This window comes from Dermacentor albipictus, chromosome 1 (assembly GCF_038994185.2).
Source record: "Dermacentor albipictus isolate Rhodes 1998 colony chromosome 1, USDA_Dalb.pri_finalv2, whole genome shotgun sequence".
Classification (NCBI taxonomy): Eukaryota; Metazoa; Arthropoda; class Arachnida; order Ixodida; family Ixodidae; genus Dermacentor; species Dermacentor albipictus.
In genome coordinates, this window is record NC_091821.1 from 412,754,650 (window position 1) to 412,780,460 (window position 25,811).

The 25,811-nt window shown below is 48.3% G+C and overlaps 2 protein-coding genes across 7 annotated transcripts; one reads left to right on the forward strand and one right to left on the reverse strand.

Annotated features, from left to right (window-relative positions):
• Nucleotides 1-267: 267 nt before the first annotated feature.
• Nucleotides 268-24,732, reverse strand: LOC135913051 (uncharacterized). 6 transcript variants are annotated; one of them, XM_065445695.1, is made up of 5 exons: nucleotides 17,991-18,075; nucleotides 16,362-16,497; nucleotides 9,748-10,079; nucleotides 4,709-5,268; nucleotides 268-583 (listed from the first exon to the last, which is right to left on the reverse strand). In XM_065445695.1, the coding sequence occupies exons 1-5, from the start codon at nucleotides 18,063-18,065 to the stop codon at nucleotides 553-555; spliced, it is 1,134 nt and encodes a 377-aa protein (XP_065301767.1). In that variant the 5' UTR covers nucleotides 18,066-18,075; the 3' UTR covers nucleotides 268-552. The 6 variants fall into 6 exon arrangements, with proteins under 6 accessions (XP_065301767.1, XP_065301770.1, XP_070388322.1 ...); XM_065445698.1 differs by lacking the exon at nucleotides 17,991-18,075 and adding an exon at nucleotides 24,393-24,732 and having other exon boundaries at nucleotides 269-583; XM_070532221.1 differs by having other exon boundaries at nucleotides 269-583; nucleotides 17,884-18,045.
• Nucleotides 22,319-24,313, forward strand: LOC135913034 (neprilysin-11-like). The gene has a single exon (XM_065445673.1). The coding sequence runs from the start codon at nucleotides 22,319-22,321 to the stop codon at nucleotides 24,311-24,313; it is 1,995 nt and encodes a 664-aa protein (XP_065301745.1).
• Nucleotides 24,733-25,811: the final 1,079 nt, after the last annotated feature.

Below are 25,811 nucleotides of genomic sequence, written 5' to 3' on the forward strand. Positions count from 1 at the left end.
GTATATATACGAAACAGAGAGGGGGGAAAGGGAAAGGGAGAACAAGGGAAAGATATCAAACGATAAACGCACGCGCCGTCAGCGCTTGCAAGGCAGTCTGATCGTGGCTGACGTCACTTTACAACAAAACAACTAAACAATAAAAAGAAAAGATTATTTCGCAAAGTGAAGCTCCTGCCTAGGGAAAATATTGCGCCAGTTAAAAGGCGTTTGATTCTTTGGCCGCAGCAGCTAAACGAACCTTTTACTCAACAACACTCCCTAACATGCCGCAAGTGAGTGAGAACTTTATTTAGGTCCTGAGGGGAAATCAATCCGGCGGCTCCACCCAGGTAAGGGCCGGTAGGCAGAGTCCTTCGGTGACGGCCCGGGCCCTCTGGACAGCCTTGAGCTGAGCGATGAGCTCTGTGCTTCGGAGTGCTGAGTCCCAGGAAGACTGGTCGTGAAAGTCCGTGCTCGCGTTGGCAGGGCACAGCCAGAGCATGTGTTCGAAGTTGTTGTATTCGTGGCGGCAGTTTGGGCATTCAGTAGGAAGGTCAGGATTGATCCTGCTTAGTGTTGTTGGTGTGATGCATGTCCTAGTCTGCGGCAAAACAATCCCAAACAATTCGGGAAATACATTAGCCCAAATAACCGCAAACCATTATTATAACCATTTAATAACCTTGTTCCCGACCATAATGTATTTCAAGTAGTAAACTCTGTCTTCTCTTTGTATTCACTTCTGAACCTAGAAATGATTTCCCAGACTGTCCTTACCGCAACCACCCAACCATGCCAGACATAACACTTGAAACATACGGTATCGCCAAGCTAATAGAATTCCTCAAATTAACATCCTCGGCCGGCATCGATGGAATCAATTTCAAAAAGCTTAAGAACACTGGGCACATCTCTAGTGTATTTTTGTGCCATATCTTTTAGCAATCATTATCACTAACAGAATTCCTCAAATTAACATCCTCGGCCGGCATCGATGGAATCAACTTCAAAAAGCTTAAGAACACTGGGCACATCTCTAGTGTATTTTTGTGCCATGAATCTTTATTGCTTCCATCTCGGAGCGTATATATACGAAACAGAGAGTTAAACAAAGAGCACTGTAAAACAGTGCTCTTTTACTGTGTGTTGGATGTCGCCTTTTTTCTGTTTTTTTCATATGTTCGCTACGATGATTGACATTTTGCATTTGCGTTCATATGTTTTTTTTCCCGTTCTGTCACATCTATGACAAGAAATCTGTTTTATATATTTGTGTGCAGTGATATGAACTAGATCCTCTATGACATAGAACTGTGTAGAGTGTAACTACAAATGTGTGTGCTGTTTTTCTCAAATCTCTTTTGTAATGTTGTCGAAACTGTATGCGGAGGGAGGGCCTCGTCAGGCTAGTAGCCTTTAGCTCTCCCTTCGCTTTTTCCTTGTATTGGAAAGAAACCAATAAACAAACAAACAAACAAACAATATCTTTTAGCAATCATTATCACCTGGAGTGGTGCCGCAAGGCTGGAAAATAGATAACATAATTCCACTGCCAAAAAAAGGATCATCATCATCTGCCACAATTACCGTCCAATTTCCCTGACCAGTGTTTGTTCCAAACAAGTGGATCATATAATTTATTCTCATATTGTATATCTAACATTCGCTGATTTCTTTAATCTTAGTCAACATGGTTTTTAGAAAGGCATGTCCTGCGAGACTCAACTATAGCTCTCTTCGTTAATGACATCAGCTCACACCTTGATCAAAACGTACCCATAGATGCCCCCTTCCTAGATTTCCAAAAGGCTTTCGACAAGGTTCCTCATGAACGGGTCTTCCTAAAACTATCACGCCTTAATCTTAACCCTTGTGTTCTACAATGGATACGCAACTTTGTGACAAACCGTCGACAGTTCGTTTACGCTAACCAATGCCCGTCTAATTTATCACCCGTTATCTCCGGCGTGCCGCAAGGCACAGTCCTGGGGCCACTACTCTTCTTAATCTACATTAACGACTTACCGAGAGGTTGCGCTTCCAAAATTCGTTTACTTGCTGATGATTGCGTAATCTATCGTCCTTTACGAAGCTGATTCTCGTACTCTCCAGTCCGACCTTAACGTCACTGAAACTTGGTGTAACAATTGGCTAATGTCTCTCAACGTCAAAAAAACGTCGCTACTTACTTTCCACCATCGCCAATCATTTATTTCAGCTAATTACGTTATCGCCGCTTCTCAAATATGTGCTGTGACTCTTATAAGTACTTAGGTATTAACTCGTCCAGTAACCTCGGTTGGTCCTCACACATGTACAGCATTAGCAATGATGCCGATCGTGTACTATGCTACCTGCGCCGTATTCTACGTCTTGTTCCCCCCTCAGTAAAGCTACTCGCATATTTAACACTTGTTCGACCCAAACTAGAATATGCGTGCTCAGTGGGACCTATACCAATCTAACCTGGCAACAGCACCGGAATCCATACAGAATCGGGCAGAAAGGTTCATTCATTTTGACTGCTCTTACCACACTGGTGTCACTAATCTTAAGTCATCTCTGAACCTTCCAACCCTCGAGTACTACCGCAAAACAGCAAGACTGTGTCTCTTTTACAAATTTGATTACTCGCTGCTTCACCAGACCGACGTCACTTCTACGCGTCGCACTTCATCCTGTCATAGCCATTAAAAGGCTGTGCATCCCCCTCCAGCTCGCACCACCACTTATCTTAACTCTTTCTTCGCCCAAACAGCGAAATACTGGAATCATCTACCCGCTGAAGCGGTGCACCACTCCAGTAATTAATCGTTCAAGGCATTCATTGAAAATATGACCTAAATATGCCCACCCCTCATGTAAAACCCCAAATGGGGCATTTGAGGCATGAATAAATAAATAAATCATAAATTAATTAACAGTGGTAGAATGTGTAAGCGTGACTCAACGAGGACGTAGAAGGAAACAGGCACACGGAGACAGTGCTATCTTTGTGCGTCTGCTTCTTTCTACGCCATTGTTCAGCCGCGCTTACCTATTCTATCATGGATCCAAACCATTTAGCTCGTCAACGCGTTTTAACTAAATTAGCCAACATGGTACCATGCGTGCACAGGTAAACATGAACACGTCTCGCTCAATGACAGCGGAAATTAACTGTCTGTCAACACGTTGGGGTTAGGAATCGTGGCAGTTGGCGCGAGCCAATTGACCTCAGTGCATCTATCGCTTCAACGTTAACGAAACGTCAAAGCGCGCATACAGAGCGACCGGCACTACGCGCACTCTGCAAAGATCGGAGATCGTTTTGAAGATGAGATCATGAGACCCGTGCGGGCGCGCACTTTGGCCACGTCGCAGATTGCTTCAAGACACACGAGCGCCGGTAACGCGTCCCTACGGCGTCCGCCAAAGGCGTCTACTACGGCATCCGCGATTCGCCTGGCCAATGCCGTAGTAGACGCCGCAATAGAGACGTTTAGCCTGTCCGCTATTCCGGCAAACGGGGGCGGTTTGGGCGAATTGCAGGATTTGCGGGGGCGTAAGCGTTAGCGTCCGGAGTGGTGCAGCCACTTGGTGGCGTAGAGTTCAACCAGACAAACACAGAGCTAAAATTGCAGTAATCCACTGTACCCTGCTTCGCTGCTGGTGCTAAGTTTCGGCAGTGGCGCAATGGTGAGGACGATTACGCCGCTGTTGAAAATTTACACCAGCAGCTAAGCAAAATATAGTAATTGGCTTTGTGTTTGTGTGGTTGAGCTTTGCACCAACTGCTGGCGCCACCAATCGGGCCGCTCACGTTTACGCCTCCGCTCAACCGGCAAACCGCCCGCGCTCGCCGGATACCGGACGCACTAAAATTTTCTGTCTCCCCTCTGTGCGGAGCGGCGTGCGAGGAGGACATCGAGACACCCTGGCAGGCACCGGAGAAGAACGCCCCTCCTCCCTCGCCTGACCCCCCTTGCCTCACGCGCCACAGGAGCGGGCACAGGTCCGGGCTGCGTTCCTCGCTCGCGCACGCGAGATTGAACCGCGTTCGCCTGCTCACCCTCACACGCTTTCACTCATACGGAACCTCACGGCGACGGCGACGGCAGAACTGTGCCTGGAGTGTCCATATAATTGCTATCGCAATAAAACTGAAGCGCTTAATCGTTTCGATAACAACCCATAAAACCGTGTGTGTACCGAAAAAATTATTAATGCAGAGGTTGAATATGCTGAGACAGTTCACGCTTTGCTAGCATCGGAGAGATCGAACTCTCATAAAAAGATATATGCTCACTTTAAATGATTTATGGTCACTTCTGAACGCCACGGTATCAACACGGCAAGTTTTTGGTCAGAAGAGCATTGAAATGTCACTATAGTTTGCATCTAGGCACAATTAAGCTAATATACCCAGAATGTTTAATGGAATATATCTATATATTACTGACGAGGCCGGCAACACATCAACAACCCCTCAGCATTTATCTCGTAACGCGAAACATACAAATCTCATTTGCATAATCTATGGCTCAATCAAAGGAATGCTACCATGACAGTCACCACTCCTGAACGGTGATCTTGTAAGACATCGTTTCACAGTTTCAAATACCTTCCGCATATATAGACTTCTGTACTGCGTGCACATTAAATGCCTCAAGGGAAACGCAACTAAAATATAACCGCGTTTCGAGTCTATTCGACACAGTCACAGTTATTTCACTCTCACACTCACACAGAGACAGGCAGTTCGAGCTTCGAGACTTCTCGGTGAAGCGTGGCCATCAGCTCGGGCGACATCCCGCGCACCGTCAGGTGCGACGAAGAGGCGCCGCCTTTTCGCAACCATTCTCGCGCCGCTATGGCGGCGCTCTGAACGTCGCAGCTGCCGATGCCGTCCAGCTGCACCAAGGAGAGCCCCGCCTTGCGTGCCAGCGGTCCCGTGACCAGGGGCACGTCGCTCCGGTTCGCTGCCACCACGTCGGCGAACGGCAGTTGCAGCTGCCTGAAGCCATCGGACTTGGCCATGTAGACGCAGTCCTCCAGGTGCGTCCGGTCCGACGACAAGCGGCCGTACATGCGGAGCCTCTCGTCGGACGTGGGCAGGCTGTCCACGGCGGCCAGGAGCGCCGGCACGTTGACGTACGTGTCGTCGGTGACGCGCAGCGCGAGCCTCGAGCCGGACACGTGTGTGGGGACCCACTCTACGAGCAGCGCGGACATCCACCAGGTCGGCTCGGGCACATCGGCGACTCTCGCCTGGACCACGATATCCTTGAGGGGCCGGTACTCGTACTGTGCATACACACACACGTGCACACACGACGTGCCCGGTGAATTAAGGAACACTCTATACGAATATGCGGCAACGGGATGACCGCTTCCACTTATTTCAAGTTAGATTGGACTAGTCGTCTGCTCTGCATGCAAGCTGCTCGCACCAACACAGTCCTGCGGATGTCTGTCTGTGAGGCTCATTCACACTTTCCTGTAATTAATATTCCAGTTGGCACCTTCTCCTCTGCAGTATTACTCTGTGATCACTAATTCTGCACTGAAATGAATACGTTTTGAAATGAAGCTTTCTTTGGCACTTGCCCTCACTTTGCGGCTGGTGGTCGCTACTGGCTGCTGTCTTGCACGACGGGTCCCGAAGAGTCATTGCTAGAACTGCCCTCATTCGTCATGCTGCAGTGGCGGTTGGCTGATGGCCTCGGTTCTACGCGGTAACACTCATCAAGCAAAGCTTTTTCTTTCTCCTTTTTCCCACACTTTGCGGTTGTCTGGCACTTCATCATGACATAGTGCAAATTGAGGCAGTCCGGGGCGACCAGGAGCTTTATAAGTTAAACATAGGCATGAGCCCCAACACAAACAAAATGACGTCTAAGCGTGTACTGAGTCGAAGAAGAGGCTCGGAAGCGTGGAGTGCAGCAATAACGTATTCGACAAACAGCAAAGCACGGTTTAGCGAAGCGTGGCGGGGCCGATACGCACGCAAAGTGCACACTTGTTCGAAAACGCGAAGCCTGGGGGTGACGTGCAACGAGATCGACGTCGTTTCGAGTGCGAGCAAGTACTTCGAGGAAACACATCATGCGGGTCGAGTTCGGTTCGCTGTAATGCGTGCGACAGACTGTGGTTCCCGCCGGACGTGTCAGCGATCTTGCAGCGCCTCATGCATGATTAAGTTGAGCGAGGCATTTTTTGATATGTCCAGCGTGGTCTAGAGTTGCACACGAGTTGCACACAGCAGCATTTCACGCGAATACCAAAGAGTAAGCTTCGCTTAAACCGATTCCCACAGGGCGTGGACTCACAGTCTCGTGAGCCTTTTGACTCACTGTAGCACTTCTGCGTAAACGGAAATTTCACGATAACCTGAATGCGTAACATTCGCCGAAGCTCAGAAGCTGCTATAAGTTACAACTATTATTGCACAGCGCCAATGAGGAGGAAAACGACTCTGTAGAAAGAGCTAAATGGAAAAGCCACCGCAACTGTCCAACTCAGTGGTTGTTGTCTATACCGGTCAGTCGGCACCCGCAATGTAAGAGGAATGAGAAGCAAGGAAAATTTCGCTTAAAAACAAAAAAAAATGGTATGATGGGCTTCACGTGGTCCCCCAGCGCAATAGCCCGCAGCCATTAGGCCATGGAGGCGCATACGTGAAACGACCCTCGTGGCACCTACGCTAGCGCTCGTGAAATTATTGGTGCGTGCGCGTATCAACAATTTGCTTGCAAAATGAACAGCATGCCAGTTCCCTACGCGTCCCTTGGGGCAACTGGCGGTTTCAGTCGCTATACGTGACAGCGCACCGCCTCGGGGATCAACCAGAAGGAACGAGTTGTGACGTTTCTGTTTCGGGTGGTGCATAATAATCAGTCATGCCACCATCGTTGCCTAACCGCACATGTCACCGACGCCTTGTCCAACTTGTCGCACACACACAATTGCTCGCCTTACACGGACATGTAGCGCCATCTGGTAGTAGTGTGCGTGACGCCAAGCAAGGTTAAACGGTCAGCTTTATGTCTGCAAAATGCTTCTCATGTCGTTGATTTCTGCAGTGCATGGGATTTAGATAATTTTTGTTCTTTCCTGTTTTTCTTGTTTGACGTGAAGTCTTGACATGTAATATTCTGGTACTCCCTGCACCTGCTTTCTTCTTCCTCATTGCGGCGGAGGAGGCAGGGGGGAGGGGGGAATGTTATGTAACATTAACAGTTCACGTATTCACAGAAACATGAGGCACACCTGTCTCGCGGATGCGTCTGCAGATTTTTCTTTTACCTTTTGCTTCCATCACACTTGCACGATTCTAACGCGCACCTTTTTTTCTGAATAAAAAGGGCGCTCAAATTTGCATGCGCGCTACAATCGTAAAGTTGTAATTCCATTCAAAATAAAAAAGGAAACCGTTTCTTACTAATGATATAAAACTCGATCCAAGGTAGCTAGCCACACTGCCATCGAACAGACATATTTTTTTTGTGTGTGTGCCTTGGTTTGCGGTCGCCGTTTTCCAGTCTGCTGTACACCTGTCATAGCGCTCTTCTCAACCACCTTCTGTCGAGGCAGTCCAGTGGCAAGATGGAAAAAAAATACGTTTCTTTGCCTTAGTATGTTCTGTAAAATTGTTTCAGCATGGTACGCGTCGACTCAGGTTTCGTTACTTGTGCGCGGTATAATCAGCACCAAGTTAATGATTTTAACGTTCGGGCAGTAATATAACAGCCCGTTACAATCGGGGGCGCGCTAGTATCGTGCAGACACGGCATATACCGTTCAAAAAGCCCTGTGGCGCAAGTAGCTTTCTCATAGACAATAAGAAAATGTCTTACACTATGAATAATTTTAAATTATCTTCTGGAGTTTCACGTCACAAAACCACCATCTGATTATGAAGCGCGCCGCAATGAGGGACACCAGATTTTTTTTTTTTTTTACCACCTGGAGTTCTTTAACGTGACCAAATTGCGATGTACACGGGCGTTCTTGCATCTAGCCGCCATAGAAATGCGGCTGCCGCGGCCAGGATTTGATCCCGCGACCTCGTGCTTAGCAGCGCAACAGCAAAGCCAATAAGCAACCACGGCGGGTATATTGTGAATAGAAGTGGCCTGCTACAAGTTGCAGTTCTACCGAAGCCACCTAAGGGCTGAAGGGCAGCCCCTTGTAGCGAAGAGACAACACTCAACCGCAGTAGAACAGAAAACTGGGCGAGCTTGGGCAGATTCGTTTCCTTTGTGAATCATTGATTTATGATTTCCTTTAAACAAAAACATGAGCTGCGAACAGCGCTTCCATGTGTGCGATCCTTCCTTCTATACACTCGTCATTAGTGCGGGTTGAATTTCTCAACTAAATTAACCGTCAACCGAATAAGAAAATAATAAGAAGAGAACTACAGTGATACAAAATAAAAATAAAATTGTGACATCTATCTTTCGCACTGCCGCATCATGTGGTTTATCACGCTTCAAATCCATGTTGATGCAACTAAGGCGATATATAACCCAAATAATTTAAACGCATTGTTCTTTGTGGTGTGTAAGTTACTATAGACAATATGTTTTACACCCTTATTAAGGGCGTAAAAGGGTTTGTTCCATGGCTAATACTCTTGCCATTAAGGCTACGAAAAAAAATTGGCTGCTCAAGACCGCGAGACCGAACTATACTGCTGCAATGAGAGGAGCCGTGGTTGGAAACTGTACGCATTAATTTTGACCACCTGATGCATACCGAAATGACACAAGAGCTTGACGGCGACAGCTATCACAGTTTGTCATCATGCATGGTGTTTTCGCTTCGTCTGTCGTATAGCTTTCACCACGTTTACTTGCCACAACATGTCGCAAATAAAAATTGAAAAGAAAAACTTTATTTCTGCTCACTAACGATTCTATCCTACCCGTTAAGTTGACGGGCAAACCATAACCTCATACACCGATTAGGGTGTATGAATTGCAAGAATCACGAGGGAGGTATATAGTTATTACTAGCGGACAACATTCTGTGACAATGAAGGGAAAAGCCACAGGGACGGATCTTTTGCACACGGCTTACTGCGCCAAGTAGTCCGGCAACGTTTGACAGCGCTAGAGCGCTAGGATGTCTAACAGCGCTATTGCTTCCCTGGAACAGATACTGAATCAGCGTAACTTCCACGTACGATGGTTTCGCATTTGCCCAAACGCCGCCAATGGTGTAGCAGAAAAAAATAAGTCAAATTCAACACTTAGTGGTGAATGTTTCTCTTATTTTGCTGTTGTAAATAACACGTTTATGTCATTTCTTCGTCAACTAAAGCTAACGCGGATAAAGACGGGATATTTTTCTTTTTTTTTTCAGGAGCGCTCTTAGTTGTGCGCGCTTTGCTTACGTGTCTATCGCTTCATTGCCGCAGAACGCTGACCGCGAGTATATACGACGGGGGCAGGAAGACAACGGTGTGCATTAGAGAGCGAACCGGGGAAGCCAATGCTACAATTGTCGATAATGAGAATAAAGGGAGTCGGGTGGCCATGTAATGCGCTGGGCAGATAACAGCTCGTGTATTAGAGACATGAGAATGGGTGCCACGAGAAGGAAAGCGTAGTCGAGGGCGGAAGAGAATTAGGTGGCGATTAAATATGGAATTTGGCAGGCGACGTCAGCTGGCGCAAGACAAAGGTAATTGGAGATCGCTGCGAGAGGCATTCGTCCAGCCGACAAAGATACGATGGTGGTGGTGGTAGTGATGATGATGATGATGATGATGCACACCTTGAGGTCGCTGTATTGCTTCGAACGAGACTGCGCGCTCATGAAGAAGACGACGCGGTGGCTGCAGTTGGAGTGGCGATCCGGTCGCCCCCAGGTTGTCCGGATGGCGTCCCGCTGCGCCCTCCGCTCGGGGGCCGAGGTGACGAGCACGGTGAGCCTCGGGCAGGGCGCCCAGATGGCGTAAGCGTCCCTCAGCAGGTCCGGGTACCCCAGCAGCGCCTCGTGGCCCGCATTGGACACCGCGCGCCACACCAGGCGGCCTCCCGCAGGCGCCGACGACGAGCAGTTGACGCAGCTCACCACCTCGGGCACTGGAAACCTCCCTAGTACCTCTGGCCCAGCACACATCGTGACAGAGTTGTTTGCGCGCAAGAGAAAAGAATGCGACAAAAGCTTACATGTACGGAGCGAAACAAAGAGCGCAAGATACGACACGGTCCAGTTTATGGCGGACCCTTTGTATTTAGTTTTGCTGAAGTACTGTATAGGGGACTCGAAATTTTTAATCTTGCTGAATAACGAGAAAGAAAATAGGAGGGAACTTAAGCTTTATATTTAGGAGTGGAACGCTATAGGATTCGAAGGTCTGACTGCTACCCACGCTCCAGCAAGTGCAGCTTATGTAACTGTGTATGTTTTCCTGGAAGCACTAGCGGCGAACGCAATGCATGAAGGCGAGCTTTCTGGTTTTATTTTGTCCTTTCTTTTCTGCCGGCCACGGCGGGCGCCGCCGCTGCCGCGGACGCGCGAAGGCGAGCGCCATCTGGATGGCGTCGCAAGGAACCCAGCGGGGCGCACCGCTTTTGCTCAGACAGACCTCAAACAGCAGCTGAAAAAGGGGTTTGTGTTTGAGTTTCCGCGTAACGCAGTTATGTTTTCTCGTATGTTCAAATTGCAAAGCGATGCTATCATGTCTGTAGGCTGTGTTCAAGTAGTACTTTGTGGATTTTCTAACGCATTTTACTTTGAGAAACTCAATTAGTTCAGTAACGCTTATGCGCCACGCCGAGTGCCGTGGATCGGGATGCCTGGTTCGGGATGATTTTCTCATACGGTCATCGCCGCCGATGCCCACACTGACGCCGGATGTTCTGCGGCACGAGGACTTCAAAGGCCCCTCACCACGCCCTATAGCAAATTTCGGTCATACGCAGGAAGTTGTTACGTGTCCTCTAGGGAGCGTTCTGTTTTTCAAATCGACTCATTATTAGCCGAGATAGAAATATTTCAGTGCCGCGAACCCATTATTTCAGCAGGTGGGCTCCACTGCCAAGCAAGACGCTCTCTCCACTTGCACCGTCTAGCCTACGCAAGCGAGATTCCTTCCCTGCGTTCTCCCATACCGGACTTCAAGGATCGCGTGACGGATACGTCAAAAGCCCCTCCCTAATTTCTTCTTTCTTTTTTTTTTGGCTCCTCGCTTTCTTTTTGGCGCTACGCATTTCCGCCGACGGCGTCGCGCGCGAGCTGTTTTCTCGTTCGCGCAGAGCACCATTTTGCGCGCTGTGCACAAGGAAACATGGCTAGCAGTACAATTCAGTGCTACACGAATACTGAGGCAGAACAAGCGAATCGCAGAGCATAATCACGCGCTCGAACACGGTAGAAAATGACATAGTTTCGGTACCTGTACACGTGACTGCACGACAGTGGGAACAAGCAGACGAAGCGGAAGTACATACATCTCTCTTGCTTCGGGGCGAAGTAAAACAAAAGACACGCAGACATTCCGTTTCTGTGTTTTATTATTTCTCTAAGCTTCAATTTGTCAATTCAGGCAACAGATCGCACAGATAACAGATGTTGTCTTGAATGATTATCGAAGTCACGTGGCACCACGAGCGACGTCACACTGCGGACACGATTACGTAGGCGCAGGGGCACGATTACGTCACCGTAAGGGGCTTGGAGCGCGGCGCCCGCGAGTGAAGAGGGAAACGGCGTTCGGATTGAAATTTCAGATCTTTCCGCCCAGCGTAGCGATGTAATACTTTGCAAACGCGATTGTTATCGCGCAATGTATGCTCTGCGCTTGTCAGCTCAAAATGGCCATCGCGTTAAAACGTATATTTCTTTCTCGCATTATGAAATCATTCAACAATATTCATACATAAATATGCGCGCGCGCGTGTGCGTGTGCGTGCGTGCGTGTGCGTGCGTGTGCGTGCGTGTGTGCGTGCGGGTGTGTGTGCGTGCGTGCGGGTGTGTGCGTGCGTGCGGGTGTGTGTGTGCGTGCGTGCGTGTGTGTGTGTGTGTGTGTGTGTGTGTGTGTTTGTGTGTGTGTGTGTGTGTGTGTGTGTGTGTGTTTGGAGAACAAAAATACATGGAACCCTAGCCATATACAGCTTCACTGTAATATAACGCTTGAAATTCACATATTAATTAGGCTGATATTATCATTTCTACATCAGACCTAATGTATTTATTATCGGTGGGTTTTATTTCAGAGTTTATAATCTGCCATGCTATTTTAGAGTTTCTAGAATGTTTAGCAATGACCTATGAATAGTACTGTTTCTTACGAGTACGGGTGATCTGCGTCACCTTATTTCCCACTGCCCGGAATTTCCCTTAATATTACTCGTTACCTTTATTTTGATTAAATTTTGTGAGCCAATTGTCTTTTTTTTCGTGGGTTGGAAAATGGCGTTGGTCATCTATGGACCAACGCTGTTTCGCGCGTGACTGTAGACTGCACAATGGCTCCCATTATATTACAACTTAATATGCCATATTGCTGCTCTGCATCATTAAAATCTAGCACAAATAATATCATTAACTGTTAAGAAGTGCTGTTTTAAAATGCGAAGATTGATTGTGTCGCGATAAGTTTATGTGCGTTGGATAGGGCTATTAGTACGGTGAGAAGAAATAGTAGCCTGATAATCATATAAAATTACCGCGTCATAAACGTTGCATTCACTGATTGTTGCGTCGAAAGTTGCGCAGTATATGATCAATTGATGCTGCTGAAGAAGCAGGGACCCTGGTGGGACTCGTAATGATGTTATGAAACCCACAAGAGATAATAAAAATAAAGTATTGATTGCTGTCATTTGTTAGGGAGCCAATGTTGAAGTCCCCACATATAATTGTTCTTGTGTTGCAGCTGTTCAAATAAACAAGCAATATGCCTCAAAATGGTGCCTAAATGCCTGCATGTTTTGGTTCGGGGCATGATAAATATCAACGGCTAAAGTGGTTTATTTTACTACAAGTCAGTTACGTAGATAGCAGTAAGAGAATTGAGGAACAAAATGACATTCGATATTGCCTTTCGTGAATAGACCAACACCACCGTTTCGAGCGCGAGCCTGCCAAGGCATCAAAAGAATTAATTGCCTGAGATATTCTGAACATCACATTGTTTCAGAAAGTCTCCTAAGCAGCAATTAAATTGAATTGAAAATAAGCAACAAGTAGGATAGAGCAAAGAGCGTCGATGCTATTGTGCAAACTGCGCACGTTGCACTGTATCAGCGATCAACAAGAGTTAATGTTGTTGCAATCTAGTGGTAATTGATACGTAGCCGCGACTGCGAAAGTTATCAGATCTTCAGTAGATGCTAATCAGTTTGAAGATGCAGAACGCTATGATTATGTACTTTCCTAGCAAGAATTGTTTCGTTGACCACCCAGGTATACTTCCATTTTGCTCCTTTTTTTTGCGTGCAGCAGCCTTGCCTAGAATAATTTCTTTTTCTATGCATAGATTCTCATTCCTCTACACCAAATTAGTGCCTTCACAGCCGAATTTTGTATAGGAACAAACTTTTTTTTTTCAGTCGCTTTCAATAAGCGTTATCACGGACTGAGCGAGACACGAATTTCAATATCACATTCGGCCTTCCCTTGTCCTTGCTCGTAACAAGGTCAATTACTTCCACGTGTGCGCATGTCAGTAGAGCGCTTAGTTAGTTTGTTCTTTCCTACTTCTACTAGGGTATCGGGTAGTTTTTCATTTGACTTCTTAGGAAGGCCCCTAATTGATCAAGAAATTCTGTTGACGATTGTATCGCTTAATTTCTATGAGCTCTTCCTGGGTTTTCCTTAGCTGATCATTTAGCTGTCTATTTGCATTCTTCAGTACATGTTCCTATTCCTCTCTTTCAAGCGTGACTGCAAATTATTCGAACGGTGTATTCATAAATGGCTCACAACTGTGAATTTCGTGCATTCCAGCGTGGTCTTTCGAGCTGAATGTGTCAAATTTACTGCCTATCGTCGGATACAACTCAAGTCTGCAGTGAGGCCCTGCCCACGCCTTCATAACCGCCAGCCACTATTCCTCCGCGAGACTGCAAATAGTTCGTACTTCAAAAGAAACTTTCCCTGCTACTTAAATAAGGTGATAGCAATAAAAATAAAATTATAAGCGCGTAATCTTGTACGTTTTCGTTCGTGTAATATATTGGAACGGTGATAGCCTAATTGTTTATTGAACTGAAATAAAACGCTTGCTTCGCTGCAACTATTTATGGTTAGGTTTCAGTTCAGTTGGCAGTGAAGTTTCATGGGTAAAACGGGGTCAGCAGTGAAATGAACTGTGCCGCGGACTTTTGAAGAGTTAAATGCACAGGCTCCATATACTTTGTCCATGTCCGTTGCAAACCTCATCGCTTCCGCCGATTAAAAGACTCTTCAAAAACAGCAGACGCTCCGGAGGTATCGAGTACGACGCCATTTTGAAATGGTCGCATGACGAGGATTTGGTTTGCATCTGCGATTGGCTGGCGGAGTAACAAGTTACCCCGCGCGGTCCGTGTGCCTTGGTTCCCAACCGCTGTTTATTTTATATTGTATCCTACTATAGTTCCGCCAACATTTTAGCTACTTCCTTGACTGTCGCCGTTCACACACAATACGCACACTGCAGGGCAGCCCAGACACTACCACACAAATCTCAAGGTACGTGACACGCATCTTGTTGTGTCGGCGATAGCGCGCCTGATAAGCAGACTGCTGTAAGTGCGCGTGAGCGCACAAGTGCTTGTAATGTCGTGTTGTGTGCGCTAACCGCTGATTCCTGATGTAACCATGGGCCCGTAAGCTTCGGGCAATAAACACGGTTTTTCCCGTTGGAACTCTTGCCGCAGTTCACTCCCTGGCAGAGACACTATCTGTAACAGCGAAAGCCAAAATCTGAGCCAGTGCTCGGGAAGCAGACGTCCAGGGGCTGCCCGCAACCCAAGCACGTGTGCTTGGTGAGATGCGTGTACAATGAGACGTACCTATGCCACTACACTAAAGTCCGTACCAGATGGAACGACTTCGCATGTGATCGTTTGTTTTTGTAAGCTTCACAAGCCCGACGTCAAGTCATCATAGCAGGCCTCCAGAATTTGGGAATGGAATCAGTGTTGAACGGGAGCTGAACCAGGCGGCTGCCGTTAGGATGGTGTACTTATCGATAAAGTGCACCATCTTCAAGTTTAAATTCTCTTAATTGTAGACGAAGACGAGTGTTAGGCGGGGGATTATAAAAGCCGCAGTGACGTTTAATAATGGGCTAACAATACGAAGGTGAGTACTGGCAAGAGGAGAGTGTATGATGGTTATTACAATAGAACTGGCACCGGAGAAACTACGTGAGAAGTCTGCAAGGTAACCCAGAGGAGCTGCGACGGCACTATTTGAAACTGACAAGTATCACCTGGAATGAGCGTTCACGTCAGAATTTTTCCTGCCATATCGTTACGTAGTGTATAAATCACAGTGTTGCTAACGAGAAGCCCACTGACAGATAACTACTTCATTGTGGAAAACTAGCATACGGTGAGTTGATCAGTGACAGCAGTAGAGCGACGACCGTACAAGTAGGGGCCGAAGGTTTGGACCACGACTACAGGAAAGCAAGGCAGTCTTGCTCAGTAGTCACGTGATTTTGTTATACTGTGGACAGGGCGCGGCTAGCTTAGGCGACAGCTTTCACCAGAGAAGAATTGTCACGCTGCAAAACAGTTTTGATTCCGTGGCCAATAAAGTCGGTCTGCAAAAGTGTGGGCGCAAGCAAGTAACACGAGTTCTGATATAATTAGAGCACGTCATAGGTCTTGAAAGGTAGGTTCACATTCAGCTGACCACACGAAGGGTACATGCTGGAAGGTATAGTTTTGTGGAGGGGCATCGCGATGGTAACGAAGTTCCTGAAGATTTACGAGCACGAGAAGAGAGACCGAGAAATCTGCGCAGCTCCATAATGCTTCGCCGGCGAGAGAAGACGAGCCCTGCTGAAATTTTGCAGGATTGGGTGAAATGCATCTTTTTTTTTTTACTGACGATGGGGCCGAGCACTTTATTAATAGTCTTGTTAGCAAAGTGACACTTCTTCGTGGTCAGCTCAAGGCCAGGTTTAGTGAAGCAAATGATTTCGTCGTTATTTTTTTTAAAGTCGCACCTCTCACTCGGGCTTGTTTTGAAAGAGCTACGCACTAGTTAGCCTTAGTTCGTATGCTTCCCGGGCAGTCAGCACTGCCACGTTTGCTTCCACCATTAACTCTGATACACCACTCTGCCAATTTCAGGATCTTTACTTAAAGCAGTTGCTATGACTTGAGGTATATTCACAGTAATTGACTCCAAAGGCACATCGAAGTATGACCGGGAGCACTAACCTGTGTGGACGTTGGTCGCGATATCCAGCTTCCAGTGACTGTCTGCGGCACGGCGCAGGGTCCAGGTGACACCCACCACCACAAGCAGAGGAAGCAAGATGAAGGCGCACCACATACCTTGCTTGAATAAATATACCTGCATGTGTAAGGAAGAACGTTCTGCAATGTAGCTATCTCTGTCACAATAAACAATGTGTAAATTATTGTGGGTGTTATATTTAGTGTCAAACGCAAAGTAACATTGAAGCAAAGTCTTCCTTGCTGATTTCGTACCGGTTTGGGGCATCTAGAATCCGGCTATTTATGTATATAACCTCCTGGCAAAAGGGGCAGTTTCGTTACTTTAGAACGTCTTACGAAACTGAAAAAAGGTACCAAGAAGTACGTCTCGACAAGACAATAAGCTAGAATTACTCGCTGAATAAGCACAATTATTGGTAAGGAGTAATCAGTGCCGACATAGTCGAAATTAGCCCCATTGCACCATAGACTGGACTATCTCCGTGATTGACACACCTGACCTATTGGTCAAAAAATGAGAGGGTCAAGTAAGTTTCGAAGCTAAAGAAGACATGGTCCACGTAATTGCACTTGAAATCATACGAATAAGAAACGAAATCATTGAATAATGAACACGAAAATGAGACAAAATAGATATATATATAATCAGCATTTAATCATCGAATCATTTGAATCGCCATGTACGTCAACCTCGTCTTTTTTAGCGTGGACATTTGGTTGACCCTTCCCTCTTTCTTTTTCTATTAACTGGGAGAGATCACGAATGCACCGACAGCATATACGCATCCTTATACAATGGTAATCCGTAATCTTTTCAAAACTACTGTCACGATTTAAATGCTCAGCAAGCCTATACGCGCGCAGTGCGAGTTGCGAGGGTCTCAAGAGCAGCGGCGACGAACGCCTCCCTTGCATCGACCAGCACGGACGCAGCTACTTGGAGCAGGGCAGCTACGCACTCGACGCTCAAAGCGTCACAGCGATAGTGAAGTAGAGCAGCAGCACATGCGCTAGTCACGGCTCTAACATGCCCTAGAGAATTGAGGGATAACTGTGACACGCGGTGCTTGAGGCGGCGCTTGCGAGGCTCGAGAATACGTATAAATGGTTTAACAGGCACTAATTTTGTGCATGGCAAGAGCAATCTTAACAACTGTACCGATTCCACGAAGAACGAGAGATTCAACTAGCTGCTGGCGCGCGGGCTTGGACGCGTACTTGGCACAATGAAGGGCTTGCCACGTGGGCCCGTCGGCTCGCGTTGAACGCACGAGAGCGTAACGTTTTACACTAAGTTCCACAGATTGTGTCAAACTTTCTTTTAAAGGGAAATGCAGGCGAGCATGCCTTCCGCACATTTAAACTTGAAATTGATATAAACGCTAAGTTTACATCGTATAAACTTGAGCTTTCTATGCAGCCTTGTACCGACCGTTCCTTGCCGGCTCGGATCCCGCAGGAAGCCGCTGAACAAGCTCATGCACCCGAATAATCGGCTCGCCTTCTTCCATAGACACCACAGCATGGCGTTCCGGAAACCGAGAAGATCGCTGGTCGTTGTTTGTATCTTCGACGGCGGAGTCGGCTCTTTGGTTCGGTTTGCTGTACCTGGAAGCAGATGTAGATGTAGGAAGCAAGCAGAGCACTGGCATCTTCTTCTTCTTCTTCCACCTCCTGCCACATCGCACGTGGCGCACGCTAATAGCGTCAAAGGAATATGCACGCTGTACATGCCTCATACATAATTATTTTCCACGGTGGCCATACGTTGTGTAGCTGTATTAATTCAATACTAACGCATCACCGCCTACCGTCATAGTTAAATTGGTTCTGCCGATTTTTTTTCTTTACTCGCAAACGCCCTTTTCAAGCAGCGTCTATCGTTGAAATGCACTGGACCGTTCACGCTAATATCGTTGGTCGACCTCAAGCGTTTACGTTGCCCATATGGAATGTAGGTCAATACCTGTCTACATTCAACGCAAAGTTATGTTGACTGGCTTCCAGCTTAGAATACCGTCTCTAAATTTTACCATTGTCGGCCCTCTATTTCTATTTCTAATCTTTGTCGTCATCTTGCCTCCTTGCGCGAAATTTTCCTTGAGCTCACTCTTCGTCACCTCGCGTTTTCTATTACTGTTCTAAATGTATTATTGTTCGGAGCTGTACAGGGAAACCACAGCCTCAAGGCAATGTGCAATGTACTTCATAGAACCATCCAGCAAGTTATGTTGCTAGAGGTGCCGTCGCCGTTGCGATTCTTACCACGTATATTTTTTTTTGTTATCAATTTTGTATTGCTGCGAAAGCGTCAAACGGCCCATTGAGTGAAAAAGCCGGCGTCTCTAGTCTGTAGCATGGAGGAAGGAAGAGACTAGGAAGGAGCGTCCCGTGACAACCTTGAACTTTAGTCATAAAAAATTTACAGGAGAAACAGGCCGTCACGTGATAAGCAAGCGGTAGATTTAGTCGGCTCGCTTTGGTTGCGTCCGCCGCGAGGGTTACGGAATACGCGCACATAGTAGGCGTTGCAAGCACGCGCCGAGGTTAGGAACTCAAGCGTGTGAAGCAGTCTAGCGTGTGTTATGTCAGTCAGGTAACCCGACGCACCAAAGACAGGCGCAAAGTCTGTAGGGAATGACGGCATTGTGCCCGAACAACCCGCGAGGACCACCTCAAGGACGACAGATCGCGTTTCGGGGTGGTTTCAGGGAAACAAAGAAATCTTTTGTCCTGCAAACGTGTACAGGCAAACGAGCCACCCTTCTGACGGCGATTCGTCGTGCTTGGGGACGTCTTCCAGGAAACAATGGCGCATTTCACTACCGCAAACATGTGGAGGGGATCAAGCGAGCATCCAGGGTCAGCAGTGACTGCTTTCCCGTGGGGAAAAAGAATCCTCCTTTCTGGTGCACAAGAGTGAACCGGTGAGCCGGGTACCCCGAGCATATTTAAGACCGTGCCAGCCCATTGTTAAGGCAGATGGTCCCAGTTAACGCTGTCCTTCTGCTCGACGTCTTGGCCTCTCAGCAGACCATAACGACGTCGCACCCCACAATCTTACAAAGTAGTGCACGTAATCTGAAAGAAAGGCGACGACTTCGGCCCTCAGAGAGCAGGCTAATGCTATTTATTTCTCCCACAACGAAAGACGCGCAGCAGAACCTTTTACTAAACGAAAACGCGACAAAAAGATATCCCGCAAAACATCTCGCCTCTTCCTACGCACAAGACAGCGGGACAAAAATTGGCAAGAAAATACGCAACACAGTTTAAGGCGCACAATAGCTGATTTGACTAAACAACAGACCACGACCACGCTCGAGCATGTTGGACGGGTTTCGAGGCGAGAGCGCTGGCAACTCCCCTAGCCGCACTGCTCAGCGCAAGTGATTTGAAAATTCTGCCGTCATGGGCCAGGTACCCCGCTCTTTCGCCATGTTTGAAAGCAACGCATTTGAAGCAAAGAATGTGCGCGGTAACTGAAAACCACCACTTCCTGCGTGCCACCATGACTGTGACGGCAAAAATTACCACGTACCAAACAATCTCGAATGGTCCGACAACAATGTGGGCCGAATCGTACCCAAAAGGCTCCGCGCACAAGACCCCGGAGAGCGGGCGGGTGGCGTCAGAAGTGATTGGCTTGCCGAGGCTAGCGATATCATGTTACGCTCCCTCCTAGTAGTTCCTTTCCTCCATGTTCTGCAGCAGCGAAACGGCGCCTATAGACTGTGATGCCAGGTCAAGAGCGCGAATGAATGAATGAATGAATGAATGAATGAATGAATGAATGAATGAATGAATGAATGAATGACTTTGTTCAAGAGCGGCACGTACGCCCGCTTTGCGAGCGCTGAATGCAGCGCGTTGGCGAGCCAGGTGAAGGGAGAGGGCATCGCCGCGACGCCACGTCACCCTCGCTCTCGGAAGCTAGCGCGCGGTGCCCGAATCCGCACTGCAGACTGCTGGTGCTTGCTGGCTCTTGCAGCACGCAACAATATTGAGTCTGAAGCATCTACATCGTCGGCGGCCGCAACCGCGGCAGTAGAGAAAGATGGCCTTTAACACCAGTACGTCGCAGACGAAGGAAGTGTAAGAAAGCAGCAAGAACTTATAGGACGCTTAAGCTTCGCCTTGAAAAGTGGAAAGCGAGAGCATTCAAAAATCCCTGAGTGTTTATCTCGCTTCCCGGCAACTGCAGCTTATGTAACCGTAATGTTTACCGGGAAACGGTGGCGGCGAACGCTGTGCACGAAGGCCACCTTTCTGGTTGAAACGCGGCTTCTTGCGTGGGCCGCGATTCGGCGAATGCGAGCGCCGTCTGGAGGTGTTACGAGAAGCCTGGCGCGCCGCTCCGTGTCCTCCGAGATTTGCGCGCACCGGCGCGCTTAAATCTCGGACACCATGGCCGGTCTATACATGGCAGAAGTGCTGGAAATGGGGTCTGTGCGTGAGTTTCCGCGTAACAGAGTTATATTTTCTCTTATATTCAAATTACACTCCGACGCTATCATGTCTGTAGGGTGTGCGTAAGTTGTACGTTACAAGTTTTCTGACTACATTACATTAAGAAATTCATTAGTTCAGTAACTTCTTTGCGCTACAGGTAGGGTCTGCTTGGTTGGGTATGCGTGGTTGGGTTTGCATAGTTGGGAACGACGTTTGCCGAAACTACGGTCGATGCGGGACGCAGACACCCGATTTCCGGCGACATGGGACCCATAACGCTATCGTGTTAAAACGAGCGAATAGGAAGGCAGCGAAATCCACCATCGCCGTCAACTCTGCCAATACATGGCGGGCGAAGCGAGCAGCGGCGCCACGCGCTAGGAGACACCACGAATCCACTCGAAAGCGTGAGGCGGAAGCGGATCGCCAAGCAAAGCCTATCAAATGGCAAGAGGGTGAAGCCCTTCGACAACGCGAAGTCCAAGGAAAGCGTCGCGCTAGACAGCACGAAGCATTACAGCTTTCGCATTCACAACTCGCAAGAAGTGTTTACGTGCCCTCGGATTTTTTAACATTGTCATTCTCCCAATTTATCTTTTTTGCATTCTTTATTTCCATATTTTGTTCTTTATAGCTAATCACCTAAATTCCCTTAGCATGGCAATCCCCTTGTGGGTATGTGTCATGTTTTAGGGAATCAACATCAGTATACAGTCGGAAGGGGAAACAGTGCGTAAGGCGAGGACTATGAAATATCGACAACACGACAACACCGATACCTTAACCAGTATACAGCCAGTCACCTCCTTCGCGAATCCTGCTCCCATTAGGCTCTGGCCCCAGAAACGACTGCGCGGCTACTTGCGAGTACCCCTTCGACAAAGGGAGAGTACCGGCTTATTATTCAAATTATTAAATGAATCCTTCGCCGAATCGCCAGTCATAGTTGAAATCATTTTAAACTTCCAACTCTACTGTCCTTTTCTAAATGACACATTTTCCTTAAGAATAATAGACTCTGTGATTATCCTACTTTAATATTATTCGTAGAATTTACACCCTATGCTGTGTTACCTTCTATTCTAAGTTTTATCGCTGCTGCTCCGTTTAACCCGTGATTTCCCCTTTCAGCAGTATTTATAGAAGTCCTGAAAATTTATTTCCGACAATAACTTGAATATCCCAGCATTTTCATGGCCCATATTTGGTATGAGCGACATTTTCTCCGGACAACAACAACCGCTGGCTCGTTTGTCGATTCCTCGCAGTGGGTAAGTGCCATGTTGCAAGGAGCACCTCCAAGGAACAAGCCTAGCAGGTTAGCTATCGCGTTTAACGAAGCCATGATCGTTATGAGCATCTGTCGCCGCATCTTACGCAAGGTTGTTCGGCTAGCTTTCATCAGCTACTCTTTGAGACGCCCTTCGGTCTTCGACGACGGCATCGGGTCAGAAGGGCTATCGCGGAGGCGCACAGCTGTAATGATGGCCGCCCTGGTCACTTCCGCGGCAACGCTCGCATTGGTGTCTCCTCGCCTGCTTCGCACACCACAGGGACTTGCGATCTACCCCCCAGTGTTCAACTTCACCCCCCCAAACGCCAACGTGTTCAACGACTCCTCGCTCGACGAGCACGTGCCAGGCGGTTGTGACGAAAAAGAAATGAGCCACGTGGCTCGTTTGCTGGCAAGTAGCTTGAACACGACAGCGGACCCGTGCAAGGACTTCCACTCGTACGTGTGCAGCGGATTCAAGCGAACCGTACGCACATCTTTGCTCGATGAAATCGAAAAGAACGTGACCTCAGCCATCTCTCGCTTCTTCCTCCACGTAGCGCGTCGAGTCAAGAAGTCCATGCCAGAAGCACTATCAAAGGCACTGGCATTCTACAGGAGTTGCGTGAAGCCCATCCACATGGATGGAAAGACTCACGTCTTGGCGTCTTTCTTCAAGGAGCAGGACTTCTCTTTCCACACTAAGATCAACGGCTTCTTGGAGACGACACTTGAGCTTCAGCTGAAGTTCGGCCTCCAGATTTTCTTCACACTGATGGTGGACCCTTATCCGCGCTTTCAACAGACTTTCCGTTACGTCTACCTCGGTTCCAGTCGTCTGTACGAAGAATGGAAACTGGTCAGGAAGACTTTGTTCAAGAGCGGCACGTACGCTAGGTTTGCGAGCGCTGTAATTATGGCCACGGGTTTTGACGGGAACGCTACCTCCGACCTCGTTCGCAAGATCTGGTACGTTGAGTCGAAACTTATGAGCCGCGCCATCAAGCCGAATAAGGAGCTCAGTAGGAGCAAGCTCGAGGCCAAATGGAAGGAACTGCTTCACGTTCACTCTCGGGGAACATTCATGGGGCCATACAAGCTCAGCTTGCGGTCGAAGCCAGCCGGGTTCTTCCACCAAATGATGTTCAAGGCTAACGAGGCGGAACAATCAGTCTACATCACCTGGGAAGTGGCGCGACACCTGGCCACCGCGAGCGGCTTCGTTGAAGTAGAAAGCAGCCAGGACAGGCAGACTTACTGTTTTGAGATGTCCTACACAATCTACGGTCCTGCGATTTCCGCTCCTGTCCTGTTCCCATCCGTCAACAGGAGCAGGCTACGCCAAGTCCGAACAATGATCAGGGCGCTGGCGAGTGAAATTTACTCGAGCATTGAGGACTCGGACTGGCTGCTACCTGAGACTAAGGCCAATTTGACTAGAAAACTTCGGTTCGTCACATGGAAACTCGGCTACGATAAGAAACTTGGAGGATGGCCCAGCCTTAAAGATTACTATAAAAGCTACCCGTTCGCCTCGGGCATATTTCTAGCGGACTACGTCAACACGAATGCAGCACACGTGCAAAAATTTTTTGAACTTACGCGTCACCGCCGAGATGTGGACTTCAACTTCAGAAGCGACGTTGTGGGCGCGTTCTACGAGGGCCCCAACGTCCTCGTAGTCCCTGCTGCTTCCATGCTGACCCCGTTGTTCAGCTACGGGGGCTCACCGGCGATCAACTACGGCCTATTGGGCAGTGTCATCATGCAGAACTTGATGCGCGCCTTTGGCCACAACAATATGTTGACCGACGGGTTTGGCACCGCGATCACCTGGTCACCCGAAGAACGGGCAGATTTTGAGGACCGGTACCACTGCGACCTCATGTCGGAAGTCCGAGACAGTGAGGTTGATCCACTGGCCGGCGTGTCAGTTGGCGCGCAGGCGTTCTTTCGGGCCTACAAGAGGGCGTCCGCTGCTCGAGGCAATCGCATTTGTGCGCTGCCGGGATTCGGAAAGCACACCAGTGACCAGTTGTTCTTCATGAGCCGCTGCCTGCTTCGCTGCCACGACGTTCCGGGTACCACAGACGGCTTCCATTTAGAGGACCACGCGTGCAACCTGATGGCGAAGCACTCAGCTGAGTTCACCAACGCCTTCCATTGTCCAAGAGACCACAGCGACGTCTTTTGTGACATGTGGTAGGGGTTCGTTTCACTTACGAGGTCCGACACAATTGACATTAAAGGTCGGATATGAAAGTAAAGATAGGAAGTAAAGGAACCTTAGAAGCACATCCGGTCTTGTTTCTTTTGTCTGTTTTTCAAAGTGCCACGACAAGCTCGTCCTGCAGTTCTTCGTTTATCATTGTAACTGGGAGTAGATGGCCTGATATTTCTATAATACACATGAAATAACTGTGTTATAAGCTCTCAGCGTACTCTTTAACGGGAAATTTCAATTTTAAATCGCTCCATCTAAGCGTTGCTTTGAGGCCCTTCCGCGACAGCGACTGCCACAAGGCGGACTGCCAGTCTGACATGGGCGCATGACGTCTGGAAAGGAAAGACTACTGCTGTATCATCTCCTTCGAAACAGTTCGAGACCAAATCGGACGTCTTGCTCCCCACGCTCTAGCACCCTAGGTGCAGATATAACGTCACCGCTTGATTGTGTCAGCAATTCCTTCACTCGTGCGATAACAACCAGCAACAAACTGGCGACACGCACATGCCGAAACGGAAAAACAAAACAACGCATAGCGCCATCTATTTTGTTTTTCCGATCGTGTATTTACAGCTCCTGCAACCACTTCCAGTGTTTGCAGTACACGATATGATGGCATGTGATATTCGTTTCTGTTAGCCGAGGGAGCCGTTCCCGGTGGTACCAACTATTTTCATCCCCACTCAGGGTCACCGGACTGCATTACGCATAGAGTTACTACACTGACTCTAGAGGACAAGCTACCCATAGGGCCCATGCATTAAAATCGGGAACCGCAAGAGCGCCGCCATGTTGCTACGCGCCGAGGTTGCCAGCTCCTGAGACGCTTGCTAGACTTGGTGACAGTAGTCAGTTTTAATCCGGCAACAGTAGCAGCGTAGCAGCGCGTCTCGCTTGTAGTGTTGTGATGTGTGCGTGCAGCCGTGTGTTTGGGCTTTATAAGTCGGTTCTTTATTCTATGTTGCGGGATGGTGTGGGTGTGGTCCATGTTGGCCGTACAGCTGGCAGTTATGCAACCGAGGGATGATCCTGTTCAAGTTTCCGGCGGTATGCAGTTTTCAGCGGTCACGCCTGTTGCAGGAGTGTCACTCGACGACGTTACGAGCTCGAAGCTGTGGTCAGATTCCTCGTTGGCGTTCCGTAATTCTCTTCGCACGGGCGCGGTATGTTGCAAAAGCCGCTTTCGCGATCTATCGTCGTGACGATAGATCGGGTTTTTTATTATTATAAGTAATGATCCAGCTGTACGGCACATGTAACCGACAAATGGAAGTCTCAGGAGAGCACCTGAGATGATAGTAGAGCAGGCGGCGCAGGAACTCCAAGGCACCCGAGGGACAGTGGGGGGATCAAAGCTCGAAGCAGAACGGTACGTAGGTTGGGACCGCCGAGGCAGGTGTGTGCCAGGGAGTGTTCGCACGGACAGCTCCCCTGGCACGCGCAGCCGTGCCTCGCAAGGTCGAGATACTTTAAAGGC

Coding starts and splice junctions, on each gene's coding strand:
- LOC135913051 (XM_065445694.1), bottom strand. CDS start 17,907: ATGCTGTGGTGTCTATGGAAGAAGGCGAGCCGATTATTCGGGTGCATG. Junction 16,498..17,814: donor ATCCGAGCCGGCAAGGAACG/GTCGGTACAAGG, acceptor TTACACATGCAG/GTATATTTATTCAAGCAAGG. Junction 10,080..16,361: donor CGCGACCAACGTCCACACAG/GTTAGTGCTCCC, acceptor GTGCTGGGCCAG/AGGTACTAGGGAGGTTTCCA.
- LOC135913034 (XM_065445673.1), top strand. CDS start 22,319: ATGGCCGCCCTGGTCACTTCCGCGGCAACGCTCGCATTGGTGTCTCCT.